This window comes from Typopeltis vanoorti, chromosome 4, assembly GCF_054136105.1.
Source record: "Typopeltis vanoorti isolate ZY-2024b chromosome 4, IOZ_Tvanoo_1.0, whole genome shotgun sequence".
Classification (NCBI taxonomy): Eukaryota; Metazoa; Arthropoda; class Arachnida; order Uropygi; family Thelyphonidae; genus Typopeltis; species Typopeltis vanoorti.
This window is the reverse complement of record NC_143552.1, coordinates 62,492,362-62,512,743: the sequence shown is the minus strand read 5'-3', so window position 1 is coordinate 62,512,743 and position 20,382 is coordinate 62,492,362. Positions and strand designations below refer to the sequence as shown.

The window sequence follows — 20,382 nt, the reverse complement described above, 5'->3', positions numbered from 1 at the left end:
ATAAGACCTCACTTAGACTATTGGGCACAGGTCACACAATACTCCAAGTGAGGTTTCTGTGGTGATTCTGACACATGGAGAGAGTGCAAAGGAGAGTGTTAAAAGTTATATCTGTATTCTGGAATACTGATTATGAAGACGGATTGAGAATTTATAGACTGCAGGTGCTAGCAAACTTCTGAAATGGTTATATAGGATTTCAGCAGATGAAAGTTTTCATTTTATGGAGGGCGACAAAAGGATGGGAGAGTGTCCTTGGAAGTTGAGAATGAATGCAGTCAAGAAGGGGGTGAGATCTGGATCTTTCTCTTACAGACAGAGTGATCGTTCTAAAAGAATGATTGGAATGGATTGTCATTGGATGTTGCAAGTAGGTACGTGTTCTCCTTCAATTAATCCTGGATTCCCTGGAGATCGCTCTTATAATAATAATAATAATTTCTTTATTAAAAATAATCAGCTATTGAATTAACTAAATAATTTCTGCAATGTTTTTTACTTTCATATATAAATAGCATTGTACATATGCATACCAGAAAGAGATTAATTAATTATATTTATGAAGCTTACCCAAGCAAGAGCTGATCTTTGGGATCCTGGGAGACATAAACAAAATGCCTGCAAATTATTAAAACTTTGTTACATAAGAATAACACATACATAAAATTTGAAACACCAAAATGAAAGATGTACTAATTAAAATCAAGTAAAACAGTAATGTCTTGCATAAAAAACTACTTGTTTTTTATGCAAAAAACATGGCGTGGTGCTGATGTCTGAATGAGAGGTAACTTTGTTGACAGAAATGAAGGAAATAAGGCAAATTGCTTTGCGACTCTCTCTTTCTCTCCATGCACATCTCTCATTTGAGCTGTCATTATCAAAACAGTTTCTTAAAGTTAGACATCTTTTATATTTTTAGCTTCAAATAGGAAGGGTCACTACCCAGACTGGTTCTGACCTTTATTGAGGTCTTCTTGGTATCACTTCTGGATCTGTGGCTCCCACTGATGCGACCTCAAGGTCAAAAACTAGTCTGGGTAGTGACCCTTCCCATAATACATAGCATTAGACATGTCTGTAAGGAAATATGCTTTGCATTATGGGATACTAAGGCAAGTGATATGAAGTCATTAGCTTCTATATGAGTTGTCCAGTCTTGAATTTACTTCAGGTGCAAACTTTGTGCCTGAATAAAGGATTAAACCAAGAATATAATTTCTTAGTATCTTTAATTTATAGTATAACCAAGTGGAAAAACCTGGTTTTGCAAATATTGCATAAACAGTGAAGTAGAAAACTAAAATTATGACTATTTGAATCAAGAATATTAATTTACAAATAAACAAAAGATATTTTTAAGAAAATGACTAAGCTTCTCTACTATGTAATGTACATTTAGCTCCAATACTCACATATTGCAAAACTCACATTTTTGAAACTCCTTTCATGACCACTATTCCTCATTAGCATTTATTATTCTCTGCTAATGGAGTCAAAGAATAAATTATCCTTACACTTTTATATGGGCATATTTCACACAGTTAGTAAAAGTAGTTCCTACCTCAAAAGGAAAAACTTCCTTAATTTTCATTAGACAATTGTTCCTTATGTATTCAACAAATAACTTGGAATGATACCTTTTGTTTCATAAATAATTCAGATTTGCTGAGTTCCATGAAATAAAGAGCTACTTTATAGAGACTGATATCATTTTTGAAAAAAACGACTTTAAGCTTTATTTAATCAATATTCTCTTTACCCTCCATAAGCTTCAACACTGAATGTGACTAGATAAGAAATAGATACATATACTAAAAAGTACAATCTTTTATTGTTCTTCAGCAATTGTTTCTGCTCCTCCAGTTACCTGGAGGATCAGAAAAAATACAGAAAATATACTACAACTGGAAGATTTTTACATGCTGCTTCACATCATCATCTATTAAAAAAGACAGGCATGCTCTGGTATTGGACTACCTCTGGGATCAGCCAAACTGTCTATTACTAAAAGAGCCATACAGCTTCATTTCGGCGATGTAAAATTGCATCGGCAAAGTGGATATTAGATCCAACATTATTTCAAACCCAAATGTTTGTAGAAACTATGAAAGTCTCATAAGTCGACGTGAGAACTTAAGAGAATACAATCCTCAGCACCCCCTATTACTTTTAGTCTATTACTAAAGGAGCCATATAGCTTCATTTCGGCGATAAAATTGCATCGCCAAAGTGGATATTAGATCCAAAATTATTTCAAACCCAGATGTTTGTAGAAACTATGAAAGTCTCATAAGTTGACGTGAGAACTTAAGAGAATACAATCCTCAGCACCCCCCTCCCCCCGAGTTGTCTTAGCTTGCACTACCTATTTGACTTAAGTAGCCAAAAGCAACTCAGGGATGCCAAGGATTGTATTCTCGTAAGCTCTCATGTCAACTTACGAAACTTTCATAGTTTCTACAAACATTTGGCTTTGAAATATTTGCTGATGTAATCACAAATTGTTTATTTCTGGAATTTCACATTTAATATTTTCGGACCTGAGTTGACTGCGGATGGTGGGGAACTATAGTATTATCGATTAAAATGACCAATCCGCTAGAACCTCTGATATGTTGATCCGCTCCACTATACAACACAGCACAGCAAAACCATCTACATTCTAATTGTTTACCATTATCCTTTCTTAGTTGTTTTCTATCGTTTTTTGTCTGATGAATTTTCCAGCTGAAGTGTGCGGTTGCAGAAATTTTTTACTTAGAAAGGTGACCAATTTTATGCAAAACCACCAACCTGAAGGACCAGAGTATCTTTCTTAGTCTGGCATGTACCTCTCAACTTGTCTGGTTAGGGAGGTTACCCTACCAGTAAATTAGCTACTGCCGGCAGAGCTCTTCGAGGTCAGTGGTGCATTCAAGCCTCCTTACTACATCATGGTGGAGATATTATTCAAGGAGGAGTATTACGATTTCTTTATTGTAAACCTGATGTCTCTGACAGAGATACAAAATATTCAATCCAATAAACCAAAAAAAAAGAGTTTCCACCATAACTTAAGTCTATATATGAAATGTACTTATTGGACCAACTGCCTTTCACCCTTTGCAATTAGACCGCTAATGTTTATTCAGTATGTGTCATGGTGGTCAGTTCCCTTTTTTTTTTAATTTATCTGCCTGTGGTGGAATACCTAGGGTCCAACTGTTTTTGTTGCCCATTCTATTCTTGAAGAATGGAAACAAAATAGAGTATTCTGTCACCAGTGACACTATGGACAGGATTTTTGGTTAGTGAGAAAATGTCATTTTGCAAATGGTACATTTAGGTTATGTACCAATTGCAAAATGTAATCATGGCGTCTGAAGATCCATTATGGGAGACCCACACTAAGCATTATGCAGAAAATACCTGTTATCTCCTTAACCCTTTAACTGCTACGGTCGAATAAACTCGAGTGCGGAAAAAAATGGCGACCTTGCTACGATCGAGTTAACTCGATTTTTCATCCTGCATACAGACAAATCAATCCTACAGAATACATACAATTTACAGACAAAAAATACTAGTTGGGGTGGAGGACGATAGATAGCGTTAATGTGGATGATTGGTAGCAGAGGTTCGGGTGGAGACTGATAGTTGTACAGTAGGTGTCCTCCCACGATGAGTCTCCGGACTCCTTGGAGGTGTCCCGAATAATAATATGCAGCATAATGCATAAAAAACGTGACTGTGGGGATTTCTGTGATGTCACAATATGGCGTCTACCAGTAAATATCCACGTTATTTTACTGATGATCAAACTGATGAATTGTTAACAACAAATGAGTAGGGAGAAGAATTGGCCGAGTTAAGTGAATTGTGTACTTCAGATGAAGTAGTACACAACTGGTGCTTAATCAAGTGGACACCCCTTGACTATGCAAATTTTATAAAATACTATTATTGCCATTTTTGTGAGTGAAGAAGTGTATATCAAGAATGTATGATGCTGTCCGGACTTCTTACTTCAGTAAGAATTTTAAGTGATTTTATTTAAAAATTTTTTGCAAAATTAATTCAGCACATGGGACAATGTCAGTAGAATATAAAATCAGCAGTTAAAGGATTAAACTAGTTTAATGGGGAAAAAACAAACACCCACAGTATCTCTGGAAAGACTCATTTATATATATCTGTAATATGTAATGCAAAAAAAACCCTAATCCTTACCATTGGGTAGGGGGGTGGAATCACTTCCACAGGTGATTCTCCCCCCACCAGTCATGTATGGAAAGATGTAACATCTCAATTCCTTTAATAATTTATGTTTTTTGTCATCCTCTGTTTTCCTATCAGTTAAATTTCTAACTCAAACTTTCAGTCTATCTTCATTAGGAGCACACCCCAAGCCAGTTATCACTTTACTCATCTATCTTTGAATCGCCAACATATCTACATCCTCAAGAACTCCACATGACCAAACCTGTGCACAAGATATGTTGTCATGTTAACCCCCACTTTCTCTATATACAACCTCTAATGTCCAAAGACAGCCATGGAGAGCAATAAATTAACTATATATACAATTTTATATAATTTATTGGATGGTTAAAATGACTCAGATATATATCCATGTGTTCAATGATTTCAGAGAATAACATGTCGATCTTTGAAGTCAAAGATCAGAAGTCTCATAGTTAAATTCATCTTCAGAGATGTACAATACAAAGAAGTGAATATAGCATTCAGCTAAAAGTTCTAGTTTCACTTGGCTCTATGGGAACTTTCTTTGAAGCATTTATTCCATTACTGTCATTTTAATCTTTCTTTATCTTATTTATTATTATCATTATTAGTTATTTTTTTTAATCATTCATTTAGTCTGTCTTACCTCTGAAATTCTTAAGGATAAACAAAAGAAGCTGAAGATCTCATTTGACTACTATGCTCACAGATATCTTTTTGGTCTAGCAAGATAGTTTCGTGAGAAACATGTTTCCTTCCTTCCTTCATTTGCTGAAGTTGGCATGAAGATAAAAATTGCTTTAGCAATAGGAATACGACATTTAATTAAGAAGCTCAAAAAGCATTTCCAAGAAAAACAACTTGGCTGAAGATTCCATTTTGAAGTTAATACTGTTCTTTAGCATTAACTTTAGAGTTTCTCCTTGGAGAGTCGATAAAGATGCATACAAAAATTTTTCTCAGATCACAATAATCAACTCAGCAGTTTTTTTTGTTCCTCTCTCACTCTTTAGATGATATGTCCATTTCCCATTTCACAGCTATCTTGTCACTCCCTCAAGTGACAAGATGGCCATAGCTACAGCAAATGAATATACACTGGTGTCCAAAAGCTAAAGAAGAACTACATTTTGCCAGCATACTAATAAATTATGTGTTATAAATTTCATACAAATTAAATTGTCTTACATTTTTGACAAAAGTTACAAATTTCCTAAGGACGTTGTTAAGGAATTAACATATAGTGCTTACAAAAAAACTATGCTGAGAGGCATTTCAGTATGGAACGTGTCCACCCTGAACTGCGATGTAGATCTCACAATGTTGTACCATGCTTAGCACCAAGTCATTCAGGAGTTCTTGAAGCAAAGTGGCTCATGCCTCCTTCAGAGCAAGAATAAGGCCTTGTTTGTTTTCTGGAAGGGAATTTCAAGCATGCATCTCCCTATTGCATCCTAAACATGTTCTATGAGGTTAAGATCTGGGGAGCATGCTAGCCTCTCGATTTGATTAATATCCTCGGTCTCCAGAAGTATCTCCACTGCTCGTGTACGATGTGTGGTGTGGCATTGTCATCCATAAAAATGAATTCTTCATCTACGATACCATGGAACAATATCGAACATGACATTGAAGAACTTCGTTGCAATATTATTCACCAGTCATAGTCCCTTTTTCCAGCACAATTAATAAACACAACCAATACATTTAAAAAAAAATGTTTGATCATATAACAAAACTTATTCCTATTTATGAAATTTAACTATATATAATACTATCAAAAACTAAAATAACAAGTAAATAGTGATTACATAACATTTTTGCAGTCACTCTCCTGGGTTTATAGCTCCAAGTAAACTTTTAAGTTATTTTGCACACTTTTGCAATATGTTCTCTGAATTTCAAATCTGTTTGCTATTACCTCAAAACCTCTGATCCTATCAGATTCTTGCAGTCCAGTTTCACTTATGTACACAGCCTATAATTTCCCCCCCCCCCCAATTCTGAAGTACAAAATTTTACACTTTAATATACTGAATTGGCAGTCATTTAGAACATCCTATAGGATTTCTGCATAACCTTCATTAACATTTATACTCTCGATTTAGCATCCAGCCTCAAATAATTCACGATATCATCAGTGGTCACCTGTTTTCTCTAGGAATCAACTCCACTATATTATTACTCTTTTGATGCCTGCTGATCAGCCATCCTCTTATTCATACAACAGTTTCAAGTCCATCCCCAACATGCTGTAACTTCATAATAAGGTTCCATGTGGTATCCTGTCAAATACCTTTGCAACTTCCAGCAAGATTGTAATAATTTTACTTATCAAACTCAGCAATCACTTGATTGTAAAAAGTGAGGAAATTACTAAGAAAAGATGTCATCTTCATAAAAACACACATCTTCCATAAAGTATTATATTCTTATCTACCTACTGAATTCTGCCCTTAACCACCACTCCTCAAATGCTATCTGAATTATAATTTGCGACTTCTGTCTCTGAAGATCCTTTATATCATATGACTATCTCGTTCTCTTTTCATTCCTTTGGAGCACATTTGTAAAACACTTTCCTTAAAAAAAAAAAGGGCATGATATCTCATCTAATCATGTGCCTGTATTCACTGTGACTGCTTTAATACCCTGACCATCTCTAGTTTATCCACCTTACATTTCATATTGATCTATGTTACATTAACCACTTTAATATCTCCATCTGGACGATGCATACTTATATTTGCTCAGCATTTTGACATTATCTACTGTTACTGTTATATTCATGGCATCACATTCATTAACATTATCCTTCCATAATTATTCTTCCTTTTACTTGTCATGTAGTGAAAGAACACTTGGGAATTTCCTCTTGTCTGCTCAGCAAATTATTCCATAATCTGATTTTGCCACACTCACCATGCTGGCTACCATTCACAGCTTGTGATTTGTACACGGGACTTATCACCTTTCTTCTTATACAAAACCGCTGCAAACATTTTTTTTTAATTTTTTATTTTAAGATCCTGTTTAACGATGCCATTTATCCATTTTACACCATTCTGGTTTATCCTGTGACTCGGGGTATACAATCGAATACTGCTTCCCTATATACCTGATGATTATTTTCCATGCAGTACAAATATCCCTCCATTGCAAATGCTTTTGCCGTGGCACTAATATAAACTGTCACCTGTATTTGTTGTAATCATCAGCAGTATAGTTGCACATAATCATTTATAATTGAAAATTCTGCATTCTTAGCCACTTCTCAGATCAAGAATGTACGATCACTTTGTCCCAAATCAGAAACAAAGTGATTACTTTGATTATGGATAAATTCTGAAGCTATCACTAGATCCAATACCCTCAAACCTCTTGTTCCCTTTCCCTTTTTCCAGTCTGTTCCCCATACTTGAAGTCTCCTGTAATGGGCCTTGTGCTCATTGACCTAATTTGCCAATGCATGTCATCCATATCTTCCCCTTCCCCATTCCCAGCAGAAATTAACTATATATATTTTGCCATACTGGATTTTATTTCACACCAAATAGCTTGAAATGCTTCTGAACATTCGAAACATCACATACATGCAGCAACATCTTCTGCCAACCAAGTATAGTATCACTAATTCCTATAATTTTTGGCCACTTTCAAGAAAAAATGCTAAAAACTCTTCTACTGTATTCTTGTTTCATGCAGTACAAGTATACATGCATTGCAATATCCCCTTAAGGCAATAGGTACTCTTGAATCTTTTAATACATATTTCATTCATATTTCAGACTTCAGAAACTGCACGGCAGTGTCATGTGTAGATAAGTAGTTAGATGGAAAAGAGGAATTTGTTGATGTGTTTCTTGAAAACGTGAAGGTTGCAATTATTCGGGAAGACTGTTCTAAAGAGCAAAGGTGTGCAGGAAATGAAGAAACAGAATGAGAAGTTGATTTGATAAGTTTGGAGTTGAACTGTAAATGGCTACTGACCGGCAGTGTAGTGACCAATTCAGAGGAGCAGTGCCCATGAAAATACCTACAGAAGAAACATAATTCTGTTTTTGCAGCAACAGAACATCTATAGGAAAATGACTAGAGAGAAACAGTGAGGGAGGTGTCATCAATTAAGTGAATTACTCACTTCTGTATACAATCAAGGAAGTTTTAGGGAAGACTCTTCTGAGGGAAGTTTAGGTGTACCACTCCATATGTGGGAATAGTTTGGCAAATCTGAGTTTTATAGTGTCAGAAGTTGAGCAGGAGAGAAGTATTTTTTGGAAAGGAAAAGAATACCAAGTTTTGCGGGGACTGAAGTAGCTATGATCTTGATGTATTCACATGAGAAGAGAAAATTGGTCCTGGTTGGCAAGAGGAATATTGTCAAAATTGTCTACCATAACCTGCAGTGAAAAACCAGACAGGAACCTTGCAAGGGAGGGAAAATACCATAGGATGGTAAATTGGTAAGAAGATAATGATAACAGACTCGATCAAATCATTGGAAATATCAAGTTACCACTTGCGTTTCTCCAAACTTTTTTCATGGCATTGCCAGTTTAGAGGAGCAGTGCCCATGAAAATACCTACGGATGAGACATAAAGAGGTATGCTGCGGAATGTGAATTGGGGAACCCATATTGAGTGGGTTCCCCACTCAATTAAGTAACTTGTAGGTCTGTTAAGTAGTGAATCAGTTGGCTATTGAAAACCTTTTCTATTATTTTTGAGAGTACTTAGGTTAGAGCAATAGGATGATGGTCTGATGACAGACTTTTATCTCCCATTTTGGGAATGGAATGGACCAAAGCTTGCTTCCAGGCTGTGGGGTTCAGATGCCAGATGAGTATGAGAGCTTAAAGAGACAATGCAAGACAGGTTTGATTTCTGGAGCACAAGTGTTTAGTACAACAGGAGGGATACCATCCAGGAAACTTAGAACATTCTATCAAGGTGCTGAGAATTTTTCTGATATTTCAGAAATTTCAGAGGAGGCATACTGTGGATAGTTTGTGGAATGGTAGGAGGTGTTCTGCCCCAGTCATCTATGTGAGTTTTTTTGAGAAAAAAATACTGATGTCAAGAGGTCTGCCTTTTCTTTGGGAAATGTTGCCATTGTACCACCAGGATGGTGAGAAGCAGAAACATGGAAGGACAGAAGTTGTGTCCCACAGCCGTGGCAAGTGATCAGAAGGCACAACTATTATTAGGACAGGAAATAAGGAAATAACAGACTGTTTTGGATTTGATGATGTTTTCATTTTTTTTATGAGCCATAATAAGTTGAGTCAGAGGCTTGAGTTTTTGACTGGAGCTATTGGGCATATGTTGAATATTTGGTTTGGACTTCTTTGGTACAGTTGTTGGAGAACCAGTATTTGCATAAAGGTCTAGAATTTTTAGTTGGATGGGGAATAAAAGTACTCATCCCAGTGAGAATAATTTCTGTTATTAGATCAAAGCACATCCTAGGATCAAAAGAAATAATCAAACCATGGAAATGATGTGTAAAAGTTCCTGAAGGTGATTCCAGTTGGCACTGTTGTAGTGCCACAGGATATGAGGCTATGAATGACTGGGAGATGGCTGATCCATAATAAAGGTGACATGGACAAGATTATAGTCAGACTTACCATGAGAAGATTTAACATCAGCATTGTATTTGGAGGAAGAGTCCAAGGTGTTGAGAGAATGAAGAGGATTATCTATTCTGGTAGATTTTGTGGACAATCTGTGTTAAATCACTGCTGATAGCAAATGGTTCAGCTTATGGAATTGTGGACATTCCAATCGCCAAGGAAGATTATTTCACTCTTGGGGTAGTTTGATTGTATGTGACTGACTTTCAGACAGGGATGATCAAAGAGGTCAGTAAAGTCATTGGAGTTTGGAGAATAGAAGATGAAGGCAATAAAGTGAGGAAGATCTTGATCCAATGCAGATCCTATAAAGGGGATTCCAGGTCTGATAAGCTTAGGAATATCAGATCTGACAAAAGCACAGGTTCTGTCATAGTAAAAGGAATCATGGAAGATATTAGAAACGTTGAGGTGAGAAGTTGTAGAGGAAGCCAGTTGTGGTTCAGTGATAAATAGTTCAGGTTTGGAGGACAGCAGGTGACCAAAAATGCATGAAACAATCCAGAGATGATAATGGATAAACTCACAATCCTCCTCCCACAAATATCTAAGTGGTGCTTAGATGTTTCTGACAAGTGCTTTGAAGATGCTGCATCTAAGTAATATCATTGATTTTTTGGAAAACAGATAAGGGTAGGTAATTTTTGGGAAGTCTTGAAGGGCATTTTTGAATACTATATCTTTTGAGAACAAGGAACATTTTTTCTGAAGTTCACCAGAAGTAAGATTGGTAAAATATATTTTTGTGATTTGGTTTCTGGGAAAGTTTAGATTTCAAAGAACAAAGCAGAATTTTCTTTGTGTAGAGGAAGAAGGGGGGGGGGGGGCATTGGTTAAAAAAAACTGTCGCTGAAAATGATTTCAGAGAGAGGCTAATACAGTCCAAACATGGTTCTAGGTCTAACTGCCAAAAAAGTTTACCACCACCATACTGTCTGAAGTTATGGTTTAAAAGGTGACTGGATGAAAATCTCATACTGTAGACAGAAAAGGATAATGATCCATTGAATCGTTACCCTTTTCTGTCCAGAATAACAATTATTTTCTTTTTCATCGTAAAACGCATCCTAGAGTGTTGGCTGTTAAGTTGTGCTAAAAAATATTTCTAATATATTCAAGATATGTTGAAGGTATGAGTGGAGAGGAGTCTAGAGAATTTTTTTCAGTGCTACATGAAAAGGTTCCCTTATTCAATAACTGTGCCTTCAAATATGTTAGTATATTTTTTTCATGTCAAGTAAAATAACCAAAATGTATGGTAGTGGTAAATAAGCCAAAATATCAAGAAGAAAGATTGAATAAGTTGTGATGTTTCTATTAAGAGGAAGATGAGCAAAAAGAGAGAGGCTATATCAAACCTGACCATAATATGAGTATTTCCAAAAAACATGTTTCACTAGTTATATTTGAATTGCAGTTTTTAACACTGCAGACAGCATAACTAATAATGAGAGAGCTGGAGTAAGTATTTGGCCAGTTTACAAATAGAGGAACTAATGCTGTTCTCAAAGGTTCATAATTTGTTTTATTTGTGTATTTAAGGCAATTCATATATCTGAGAGATGGGCTAGGGATTATATGGTTTAAAATTTTTGAATAGTTTCAAGTGGCTAGGATTTAGAAGTTTCTGTGTATGTGTGTGTGTGTGTGTGTGCGCACACGCATGTGCACATACACGTAACAGTATCATCATAGTTAAATGATACATGGATTGGTCTTTGAGTAGAATCAGCACTTTCTGATCATATTCAGAACGTTCAAGGATCCCTACTGCATTACTTTTACCTGCTTTAATAACAATGATATTCTAGTTCCATCTGGTTCCTAGAACTCAAGAGACTATTTTTGGAATCTGCCATAGCAGTATAACATTCTCATAACCTGAAAAATATGGCTGCCTCACTTTACTAAAAGTCTGGGTAATTATCATCCTGACACCATCAACAGAACTATCAGAATCTCTACACCAAACCATACCACTACAACAGAGAATGCCAGTCAGGACTAGAATCATAGTATCTTGAACTAAGTCTGGTTTGCCCTACTGCTGTTATGCTTGCATGTGTCCATATCTCATAACCTTGTGTCTATTCAAATACCCTGGTGACAAAAACCAACTGTTATGTCGTTTTTTCCTATATATCTTAGTTGTTATCACCTTTATAAAATTTTCCTTTCAATAAGACCTAGCCTCTCCAATTTCAACAAACTTGGGCTCTCAACTCACTTCACTTGCACTCACTCTCATAGGGAAAGCTAATCTGTGTCACAGGTCGATTTTTAAAAATTTGTTACGTTTTTATTCTAACTACTAAAGATTATTCCTTAATTAAGAACGAATCCTTTGAAATTTCTGTCTGGGGTAGCCTCCTTTTCAGATATTGACGAATTTATTAAAATCGACCTGTGACTGGTGCAGCACAGCTGGTGTAGCTGTGCTGCACCAGCCAATATCCTAGGATAGAAGGGACTCTGATTCAGAGAGACCTTCCCAGAACTTTATGCTCATACTCATTAAACAAACACTCAACTATGGCTATGTAAAATTCAGCTTGCAGTTGTGACCTCTAATCTAACATAATATTCTCTCTATTCCCTCCCGCTTAGGTTCGAGTTTATCATCTTGTTTACAAGTTTGAGTTTATTCATATTCAGTGAAGGCTCAGGTATAAGAAACAAAACATGTTTATTGAGACCTTAAAACATTTACAAATATAAAATATCACACACTCAATTAATTCAATATCATACTAAAGCAAACTAAGAGAAACAAGTAAACCCTATGGCATATGAGTAATAACACTTTTCCTTAAGTTAAACATAAATATACATAATATAAATACTATGAACTTCTAATCAATTCTGTCTACAATGTTAGTCTCACACATTAAAATTTGTCACATTCAACTATACACGATTCCAGACAACTTGTCTAATGGAAACTTGCCTATATAAGATTAAGATGATCACTTCAAGTTCTCTAACAAACTGTCCACATTAGACCAATACATAACGATTTTCTTTCCTCTAACATAATTGAGAAGTAGATAACAAAGTTCTGTACTTTACCATTTCTAGGCTGGAATACCTGCCTAGAAATGGTCTATTAGATCGTTCGCCTTTGTTAAACTCGGTTCAGTACTTCCATCAGATCATGTCCACGTGGAGGGTCACGGTAGTCGTCTGATTAGGCTTTGCTTTGCACCCGACATCATGTCTAAGTCTATCTGGATCTGCTGCTGATCATTCTCGTCTATTCTGCCAGTTGCAAGGAAATGCTCCGCTGCTTCCTTCCGATGGGACACTTAGTGAAAGTTCAAACCTATAGATGCCGACATCTCACATTTAGCACCATTTGACAAAGGGCTCACCATCCAACATCATCGTACCACCTTGAATCGATCAGGAACAAGCAGGTTCAAAGAAGACGAGAAAAAAAAGCCCCGAGAAATGGTGCGAATCCCCTTTTATTCTCTCTTCCTTGCGCCCTCTTTTCCGCTGTCCTTTTCCACACGGCACTTGTCCTCGGTGTCCCTCGGCTGATCCGTTATGCTCCTTCTCCTCTTCGAGCACTCTTTTCTGGGAAAGTGAGCTAGAGTCGCCTTCCACATAAGCCCTTGCTTTTTTTTTTTTTTTTTTTCTTAAATCGATTATTACTTTTACTGCTGCTGGAAACAAATTGTCATAGAAACACAAAACAATAATCTTCTCAGCTGGAAGTAGAGGCTAAAAGCTTAGATTACTCGTAATGTTATTGAGAAAGAAAGATCACTTCTTAAGAAGTCACACTAAAGAGCCTCAAGTAGTAGTGCATAATACATCAGCAATGTCTTGTTTTGTATTCAACTATATCCAGATTAACGTGATTTAATCTAGATAAACTGGACTCTGAATTTTTATTATTATACCTAGACATCTGTCTCTTCCATTATACAAAAACATGAAAAAAATGAAAAATAAAATAAAAAAGCAAAATAGTATGGAAAAGGAGGATGCTAGCAATTTGCCTTCTTTAGACATCCTGATTACCTATGCTTCCTCTGGCACTTTGCACAACATGGTGTCGAAGCCTAGCATAGTCCTTTGGAAAACGTACTTTCAGAAGTATGTTAAACATAAACTTTTGTTCAAAGAGAGTTCTGAAGCCATACTATAGTCCTAATTTAAATCAGAATGATGACCTATCCATTCTTAAAATTTGGGAACTTATCATCCATAGTAAATCTAATTCATTCATGCTTCCTTTTAACTGTTTGATTATTCAACTATATGATGTCTCTGTTTTAAGTGCATGACCCTTACTTCTGTCTGTTAACCATCTTGTTCAAAATACTTCTTTTAACTACATTGATGATGTAATGTTATTTTAAGTAAATCTTTTTTTTTTTTATATATATTTATTGTGATTGTTAGAGGTTATTTTTAACCTCTAAAAAACATAGTAATGAAGTTCAGATAAAAAAAAAAAACTTATAAGTTAAAGAAATAATGAAAAAAACTTCCCAAGCAATTTTTTTATATATATAATTCATATATATACAGGGTGTTCGGGATAAATTTGACAGTTTCGTAAGGAAAAAGAAAATCTTCTTTGTATCTATTAAATTTAATGAATTGACAAAAAAACATTACAGGCAGAGTTAATTACAATACTATCAACAAGATTTACTCAAAATAACCACCATTAGCATCGATCACAGCTTCAATTCTGCTTCGGAACCTCGAACAAGCTGATGCTACAGTCTCCCTGGGAAGGGCCGCAAAAACTGTTTTAATTTTATCCATTAACTGGGCTTTTGTATTACTGGAAGTGCGATTGGTGTCTTTTTCAACTGCGCCCCATACAAAATAATCCATGGGGTTAAGGTCTGGGGAGTTTGGAGGCCAAACATTTGGACTGGTGAAGTCGTAGAAATTTTCAGACAACCATTTTTGACTTTTCCCAGAGGTGTGGCAAGGGGCCGAATCCTGCTGCCATACATACGGCCTACCATTGGCTACCCTTGTTATCCAGGGCTTGACTACAGTTAGCAACTCCACGAACAAAGCCCGAATTCCAATGCCAGGGTTCTTCAACACCTGTTCCTGCAGATTTGCGAGGAATTCTGCTGTACGAACGCAATCAGATCGTCTGCTAGGGATCTTTCTTCTTGCTACATCCTCGTAGTCACCATTGCAAGTCTCTAGTTCATGCCTGATTGTTTTTACTGTATTCAGGGAGCATTGGGCAGCAGTCGTAATATCCTTATTTTGATGGCGGGCACGAATCATCATGATACAAGTTATTCTCTTCCATGATTCAGGTGGGTTCCAGCTATCCATCCTTTCTGACATCTTGTATATGAATGAAGAAGGGTCCAAACTTTTAAATGAAGAGAAGTGTGTGTTAATACATGTAACTTACGGAAAAATATAATTAATTATAAATATGTCAAATTTATCCCGAACACCCTGTATATATATATATATATATATATATATATATATATATACATACATATATATACATACATACATACATACATACATACATACATACAAGAAATTGCAAATTTATAACAGATCAGTGATGTGTGTAGGAAGTATAATTATCTAAGCAATTACTACTGAATTAATTCTTCACTCATAAATAAGCTATTATATTAGACTATTAGACTACATGAAAATTCCAGATAAAGTAGATGCAGCAGATGAAGTTGAGACAGATATACATACCGAAGATATGCTTTGGGCTTTAAACCCAATGATAGTGCTTTTTCTTCACTCATTAGTAAACAAGCTGTTGCCCCATCAGTCTGTCACAAAATAGTGGAAATAAAAAATGTGAATGAATAAAGATGATTCACATGATCACACTAGTTGTTAAAACTAAAGACTCATTTTAATAATTAAATGAAAGAAATTTATTAATGCATGTTTACATCCATTCATCCTGGGCTTAATGGTAAAAAAAGACAAAAACACAACAAAGATAAAAATATTTCAATACAAAGAGCATAAGGTTAAGCCCATCTATTTACTGAACATGGCACTTAAAGAATACTATATTCAAAACTGTAATTAATACTTCATATATTTCACTGTCATTGTAAACAGCATTCAGCGTAAAAAAAGACAAAGTTTTTTTTCATTCAGTTACTACATAAAGTAAGCTGTAAAACATGTGCCTGAGGGAATAAACTTAAATTGTGAGGAAATCAAATGTCCTAGTAGGCAATCCTGGCTTACTAACAAAGGTCTTATAATTAAGATCTCCCAAAACTGAGTAGATTAATGCAGTTAAAGTTTTGAGGTTAGGAGAACTGTCTTAACACCAATGCCAATTCTAAAATTTATGATTTGTAATCTTCTTAATAGAATGTCTTTCTCCCCCCCCACCCAAGGCACAGCCTGCTAAGCAAAACTTACTGTATTAATTGTACTGAATATATTTTTATGTTTTTGAAGCTGATGTTTAAATTCAACCAGACTGCCCAAAGTCAGAAAACTTGGGCAGTCTAGTTGAATCAAATCTTTTATTTGCCTCAGATATATGCAAAATTATAAATTGACATGGTAAGTGGCTGTGAATATGGATTTAATGTACAAGGGACGTCCAGAAAGTAAGTTCTGATGGGCTGTCAGAGAAACAAAAATATACTTACAAAAAAAAATTTATTGGAAATTAAAGTAGACATCTTTCACTACTTTTCTACATAATTTCCGCTAATGTTCAGGTACTTATCATAACAGGGCACCAAGAGTTGTATATCTTTGTCGTAGAAGGTTGCCGTCTGTGACACAAACCACGCATTGACTATTTCTTTCACCTCGTCATCATCTTGAAACTGCCAGCCACCAAGGAAAGATTTCAGATGTTTGAGCAGGTGAAAGTCACTTGGCGAGAGGTCAGGACTATATGGGGGATGATGGAATTGTTCCCAGCCGTGTGTGGACAGCTGGCTTAATTATTGTACCTCAATAATTTGCTGATGAATTTCAGCTGCTTTAACATTCCTTGCATTCAAGAAACGGATAACTGACCTAATTTCAAATGCGGCAGGCAATTCGATTTTCTCAGACATTATAAACACATACCAAGAAGCATACATACTGTGAGAATGTCTGAAAATGGCACCAAAGGCTTGCCAAGGAATCAAAAAACTCAGCACTCATGCGCACCATTGCAATCACAGCAATGCAGTGAAATTATTTCAAAATGGAACTTATTTTCTGGATGTCCCTCGTATTTACTAATTACTGGTGGAAAAACTTGGGATCAAATCCCATCCAAAATGCAAAAAACTTATCAAGGATTTCAACTGAAGGTAAATTAGAAAGTCTCAAAACAGAGGTGACAAGATTTTTTTTTTCATCCTGCAAAATAAGCAATTTACAGACATACAGATAGGATTAAGTGCTCTGTCATAAGCAGTATCGTTTCAAAGAAGCCAGATTACTTGGCTGTGACAGAACATTGAGCCTTACAAGAAAAAAGGAATATGAAATGAGACAAATTCACTATCAATTTTAACAACTGTGTAAAGAAGGATAAAATGTATAAAGATAATGAAAGATTTAGCTATAGATTTTTTTTTTTTACCTACACTGCAACCAATTTCACATGGAACACAAACTAGTCCCAAACTCTGCCACAAAGAATCCTATCTGTTCATAAAAGATATTTGTCCTTTTGACATAATATTAAGTATATACATCTCATCTTCCTTTTACCCTCTTTTACCTTGCGGTGTCGAGGGTTTATTAATCCGCACGGTTAGCCTAGTGGCTGTGCGCTTTGCAACCACATGCCTGGGGAAGGAGTGTCCTAGGTTCGATTCCCGTCGGTGACGTGAGGAGCTGAAGGATCTTCCTCAGCCATAGCCAAGTCAGCCAGTCTTGGGCATGGACAGTAGGATTTTTTCCCCAGTTTATCCTAGGGGTTTTTATCACACAAGCAGGCAAACCGGCCTTGAGAACTCAACACTACAGGCCATAGGATACACCGGGGTGTAGGGTCAACTACCTTATCCTGTGAACGGTTTGAGGTCCGATGATTAATAAACCCTCAAATCTGCAAGTATATACATATACACAATAAAAATAAATAAAAAAATTAAAAAAATGGAAATTTTATGGAAAAAGCTAAAATATCACAAAAAATTTTAAATGTTTAAAAATAGACACGTATACATTTGTTAATCATGTTTTTATTTAAAAAAACTAACCGTAGATGTGTCAGTATCCCTAAACTGTTTATTTTGGAGAAGTTTATCGAGTATACCCAGACGTGTTCTCTTTCTAGACTGCAACTAAACAAAATCAGCACAAGTCTCTAATTCAGATTAAGGCCTGTCTTCATTTGCCTTCTTGCATAATGTAGCGTCGTAATTCAGCAATAAATTTCTTGGCTTCCTGGTTAGCCACTTGCTCATGTTGAAGTGTGTCATCTTCATTACTTTCCTTGTCTTCCAGGGTCTTCAGGTGTTTTGTTGCAATTTGTTCAACAATTACATTCTCACAATCTTCATTTTCATTGTAACATTGAAGGCTACTGTCAATGCATAAAAACTCTTTGTACTTTCTGATGAATTGCAGTTCCAAAATGATTTCATTTTCATTATCAGTTATATCTGGTATTTCCTGGTCTGAATTCTTAAAACCACAATGAGCAAAACAATTTTGAATTGTTTTCCTGCTTATTTCTTGCCAACTACCTGCAACAAATTGTACTGCCTGTAAAATGGTAACCTTTGCGCTGATTTCTTTGGCTGCTGAAGATGACGTCAGTAGATTTTCTTCAACTGTTTCAAGGATGTAGTGTGCCAACCTTCCACAATACAATGTCTCAAATTTTTTATGATTTCCATGTCCACTGGTTGTACCAGGGACATTGTATTAGCAGTAAGACATTCAAGTCGAATGTTTTTCAAACAATCTAATTGACAGTGTGCCACACAGTTGTCCAGAAGCAGAAGAATTTTTCTTGAATTTCATTGCAATTCTGCATCCCATCTCATTAGTCATTCCTGAAAAATAACAGAAGTCATCCATGCATTCTTGTTGGCATAATACAGAACTGGTAAACTATCCATTGTTAACCCTTTAAAAGCACTGAGGCTTAGTGCTTTTTTCAATAACCTACAGCTTCTGTTGTCACTTTCTGACATGTTACAGCAGCAACACAGTAATGCGATCCAATGCTTTTTTTTTTGAACTTGACAGTGCTGCAAGTTTATAGCTCACGGAACCATCTGGTGTGGCACGGTAAAGCAGACCTGTTTCATCAGCATCATAGATTTCACAAGAACTAAATTTCTGCAGCAATTTGAGTGGTTTAGTTGATTTCCACTGTTCAGTGCATGCAGTATTCAGCACTGTCCTTCTCACCGTGTGCATTCTTAAATTTTATTTCATATCTGGTTTACCATCGCAATAACCAACCATCTGTAGATTTAAAGCTCACTTGGCCCAGCTTTCTAGCTAACTCTGATTTGGTTTTTAACAATTGACCATTAACACGTGTCATCCACTTACAATAGAGAACCATCGATTGAGAGCCTCCTCAATGTCTGAATCCTTGCCTTCTCATTTCTGTTTTTGGGATTTTGCTTGTTGTCCATCGTGCAATGCCAATTCTTCTCGCAATTGTCCTGCTGGCCTAATAAAGGTGCAATTTGTAGATTTTGGAATACCAGTTACCTCTGCCAGCTGACAATGAGTGGTGTTAGATGGCAAGCTTTTTATTATGTTAAGTAAGGTGATTTTATCTACTAATGGCATCTTGACAAGAGCCTTATAAAAACAAACAAACAAAAAAATTTAAATCGCTACACTGTTTTTAACACTTTTTACTAAATAATTAATACATACCTGTTTTAATCCTTGTAGAGAGGCTTATACGCTGGTTAAACATGATAACTAATAATTAAGGAATTGACAGCATACATTAGAAATATAAATTAAACAAACTTTAACATATACTTTCCGATATTTCGGCAAACGTCACGTTGCCATCTTCTTGGGAACTTAATACAAAGACAAGTGCACACAAGTACTACATAACAGCAAATGAGAACCGAAGTTAGGAAGCTAACGTTTTCCTAAAGTCCTGATGGTGCCCCCCTGGTGGGCTATATTGGTTGTTCTTGGCCTTTGGGCTGAAGTTCTTCTGATAAATGTTTCCCAAATTTGGGGCAGTCTCATGCATCCAAATTTGTTGAGGTTTGGCATGTTCCTAAGGGCTGAGGCTGATTGCATGCAATACAAAATATCGGAAAGTATATGTTAAAGTTTGTTTAATTTATATTTCTAGTGTACGCTATCAATTCCTTAATTATTAGTCACCTGTTTTAATCAAAAGCACACTACCCAGCAGTCACTGTATGTTAGAATCATTGCACTGTCAAAATACACGTCCTCTCTACTCTGTATCTGGGTGCTGACAGCAACGCTCCCTATGCAACTCATTACATATGCACCATCTACAACCACTGTCCCGATAAAACAGCAAGGTGGCACAAATAATCAAAGCAACTTT

At 35.9% G+C, this 20,382-nt stretch overlaps 1 protein-coding gene across 2 annotated transcripts in view; it reads right to left on the bottom strand.

Annotated features, from left to right (window-relative positions):
• Mtpbeta (mitochondrial trifunctional protein beta subunit) overlaps window positions 1-20,382 on the bottom strand; it is a 241,179-nt gene that overhangs the window by 69,719 nt on the left and 151,078 nt on the right. For both annotated transcript variants that reach the window (XM_090391842.1, XM_090391841.1), the window contains exons 10-11: window positions 15,579-15,658; window positions 571-618 (exon numbers count right to left, since the gene is read on the bottom strand). In XM_090391842.1, the coding sequence (XP_090247968.1) occupies window positions 571-618; window positions 15,579-15,658 (128 nt within the window). The remainder of the gene's footprint in view (window positions 1-570; window positions 619-15,578; window positions 15,659-20,382) is intronic.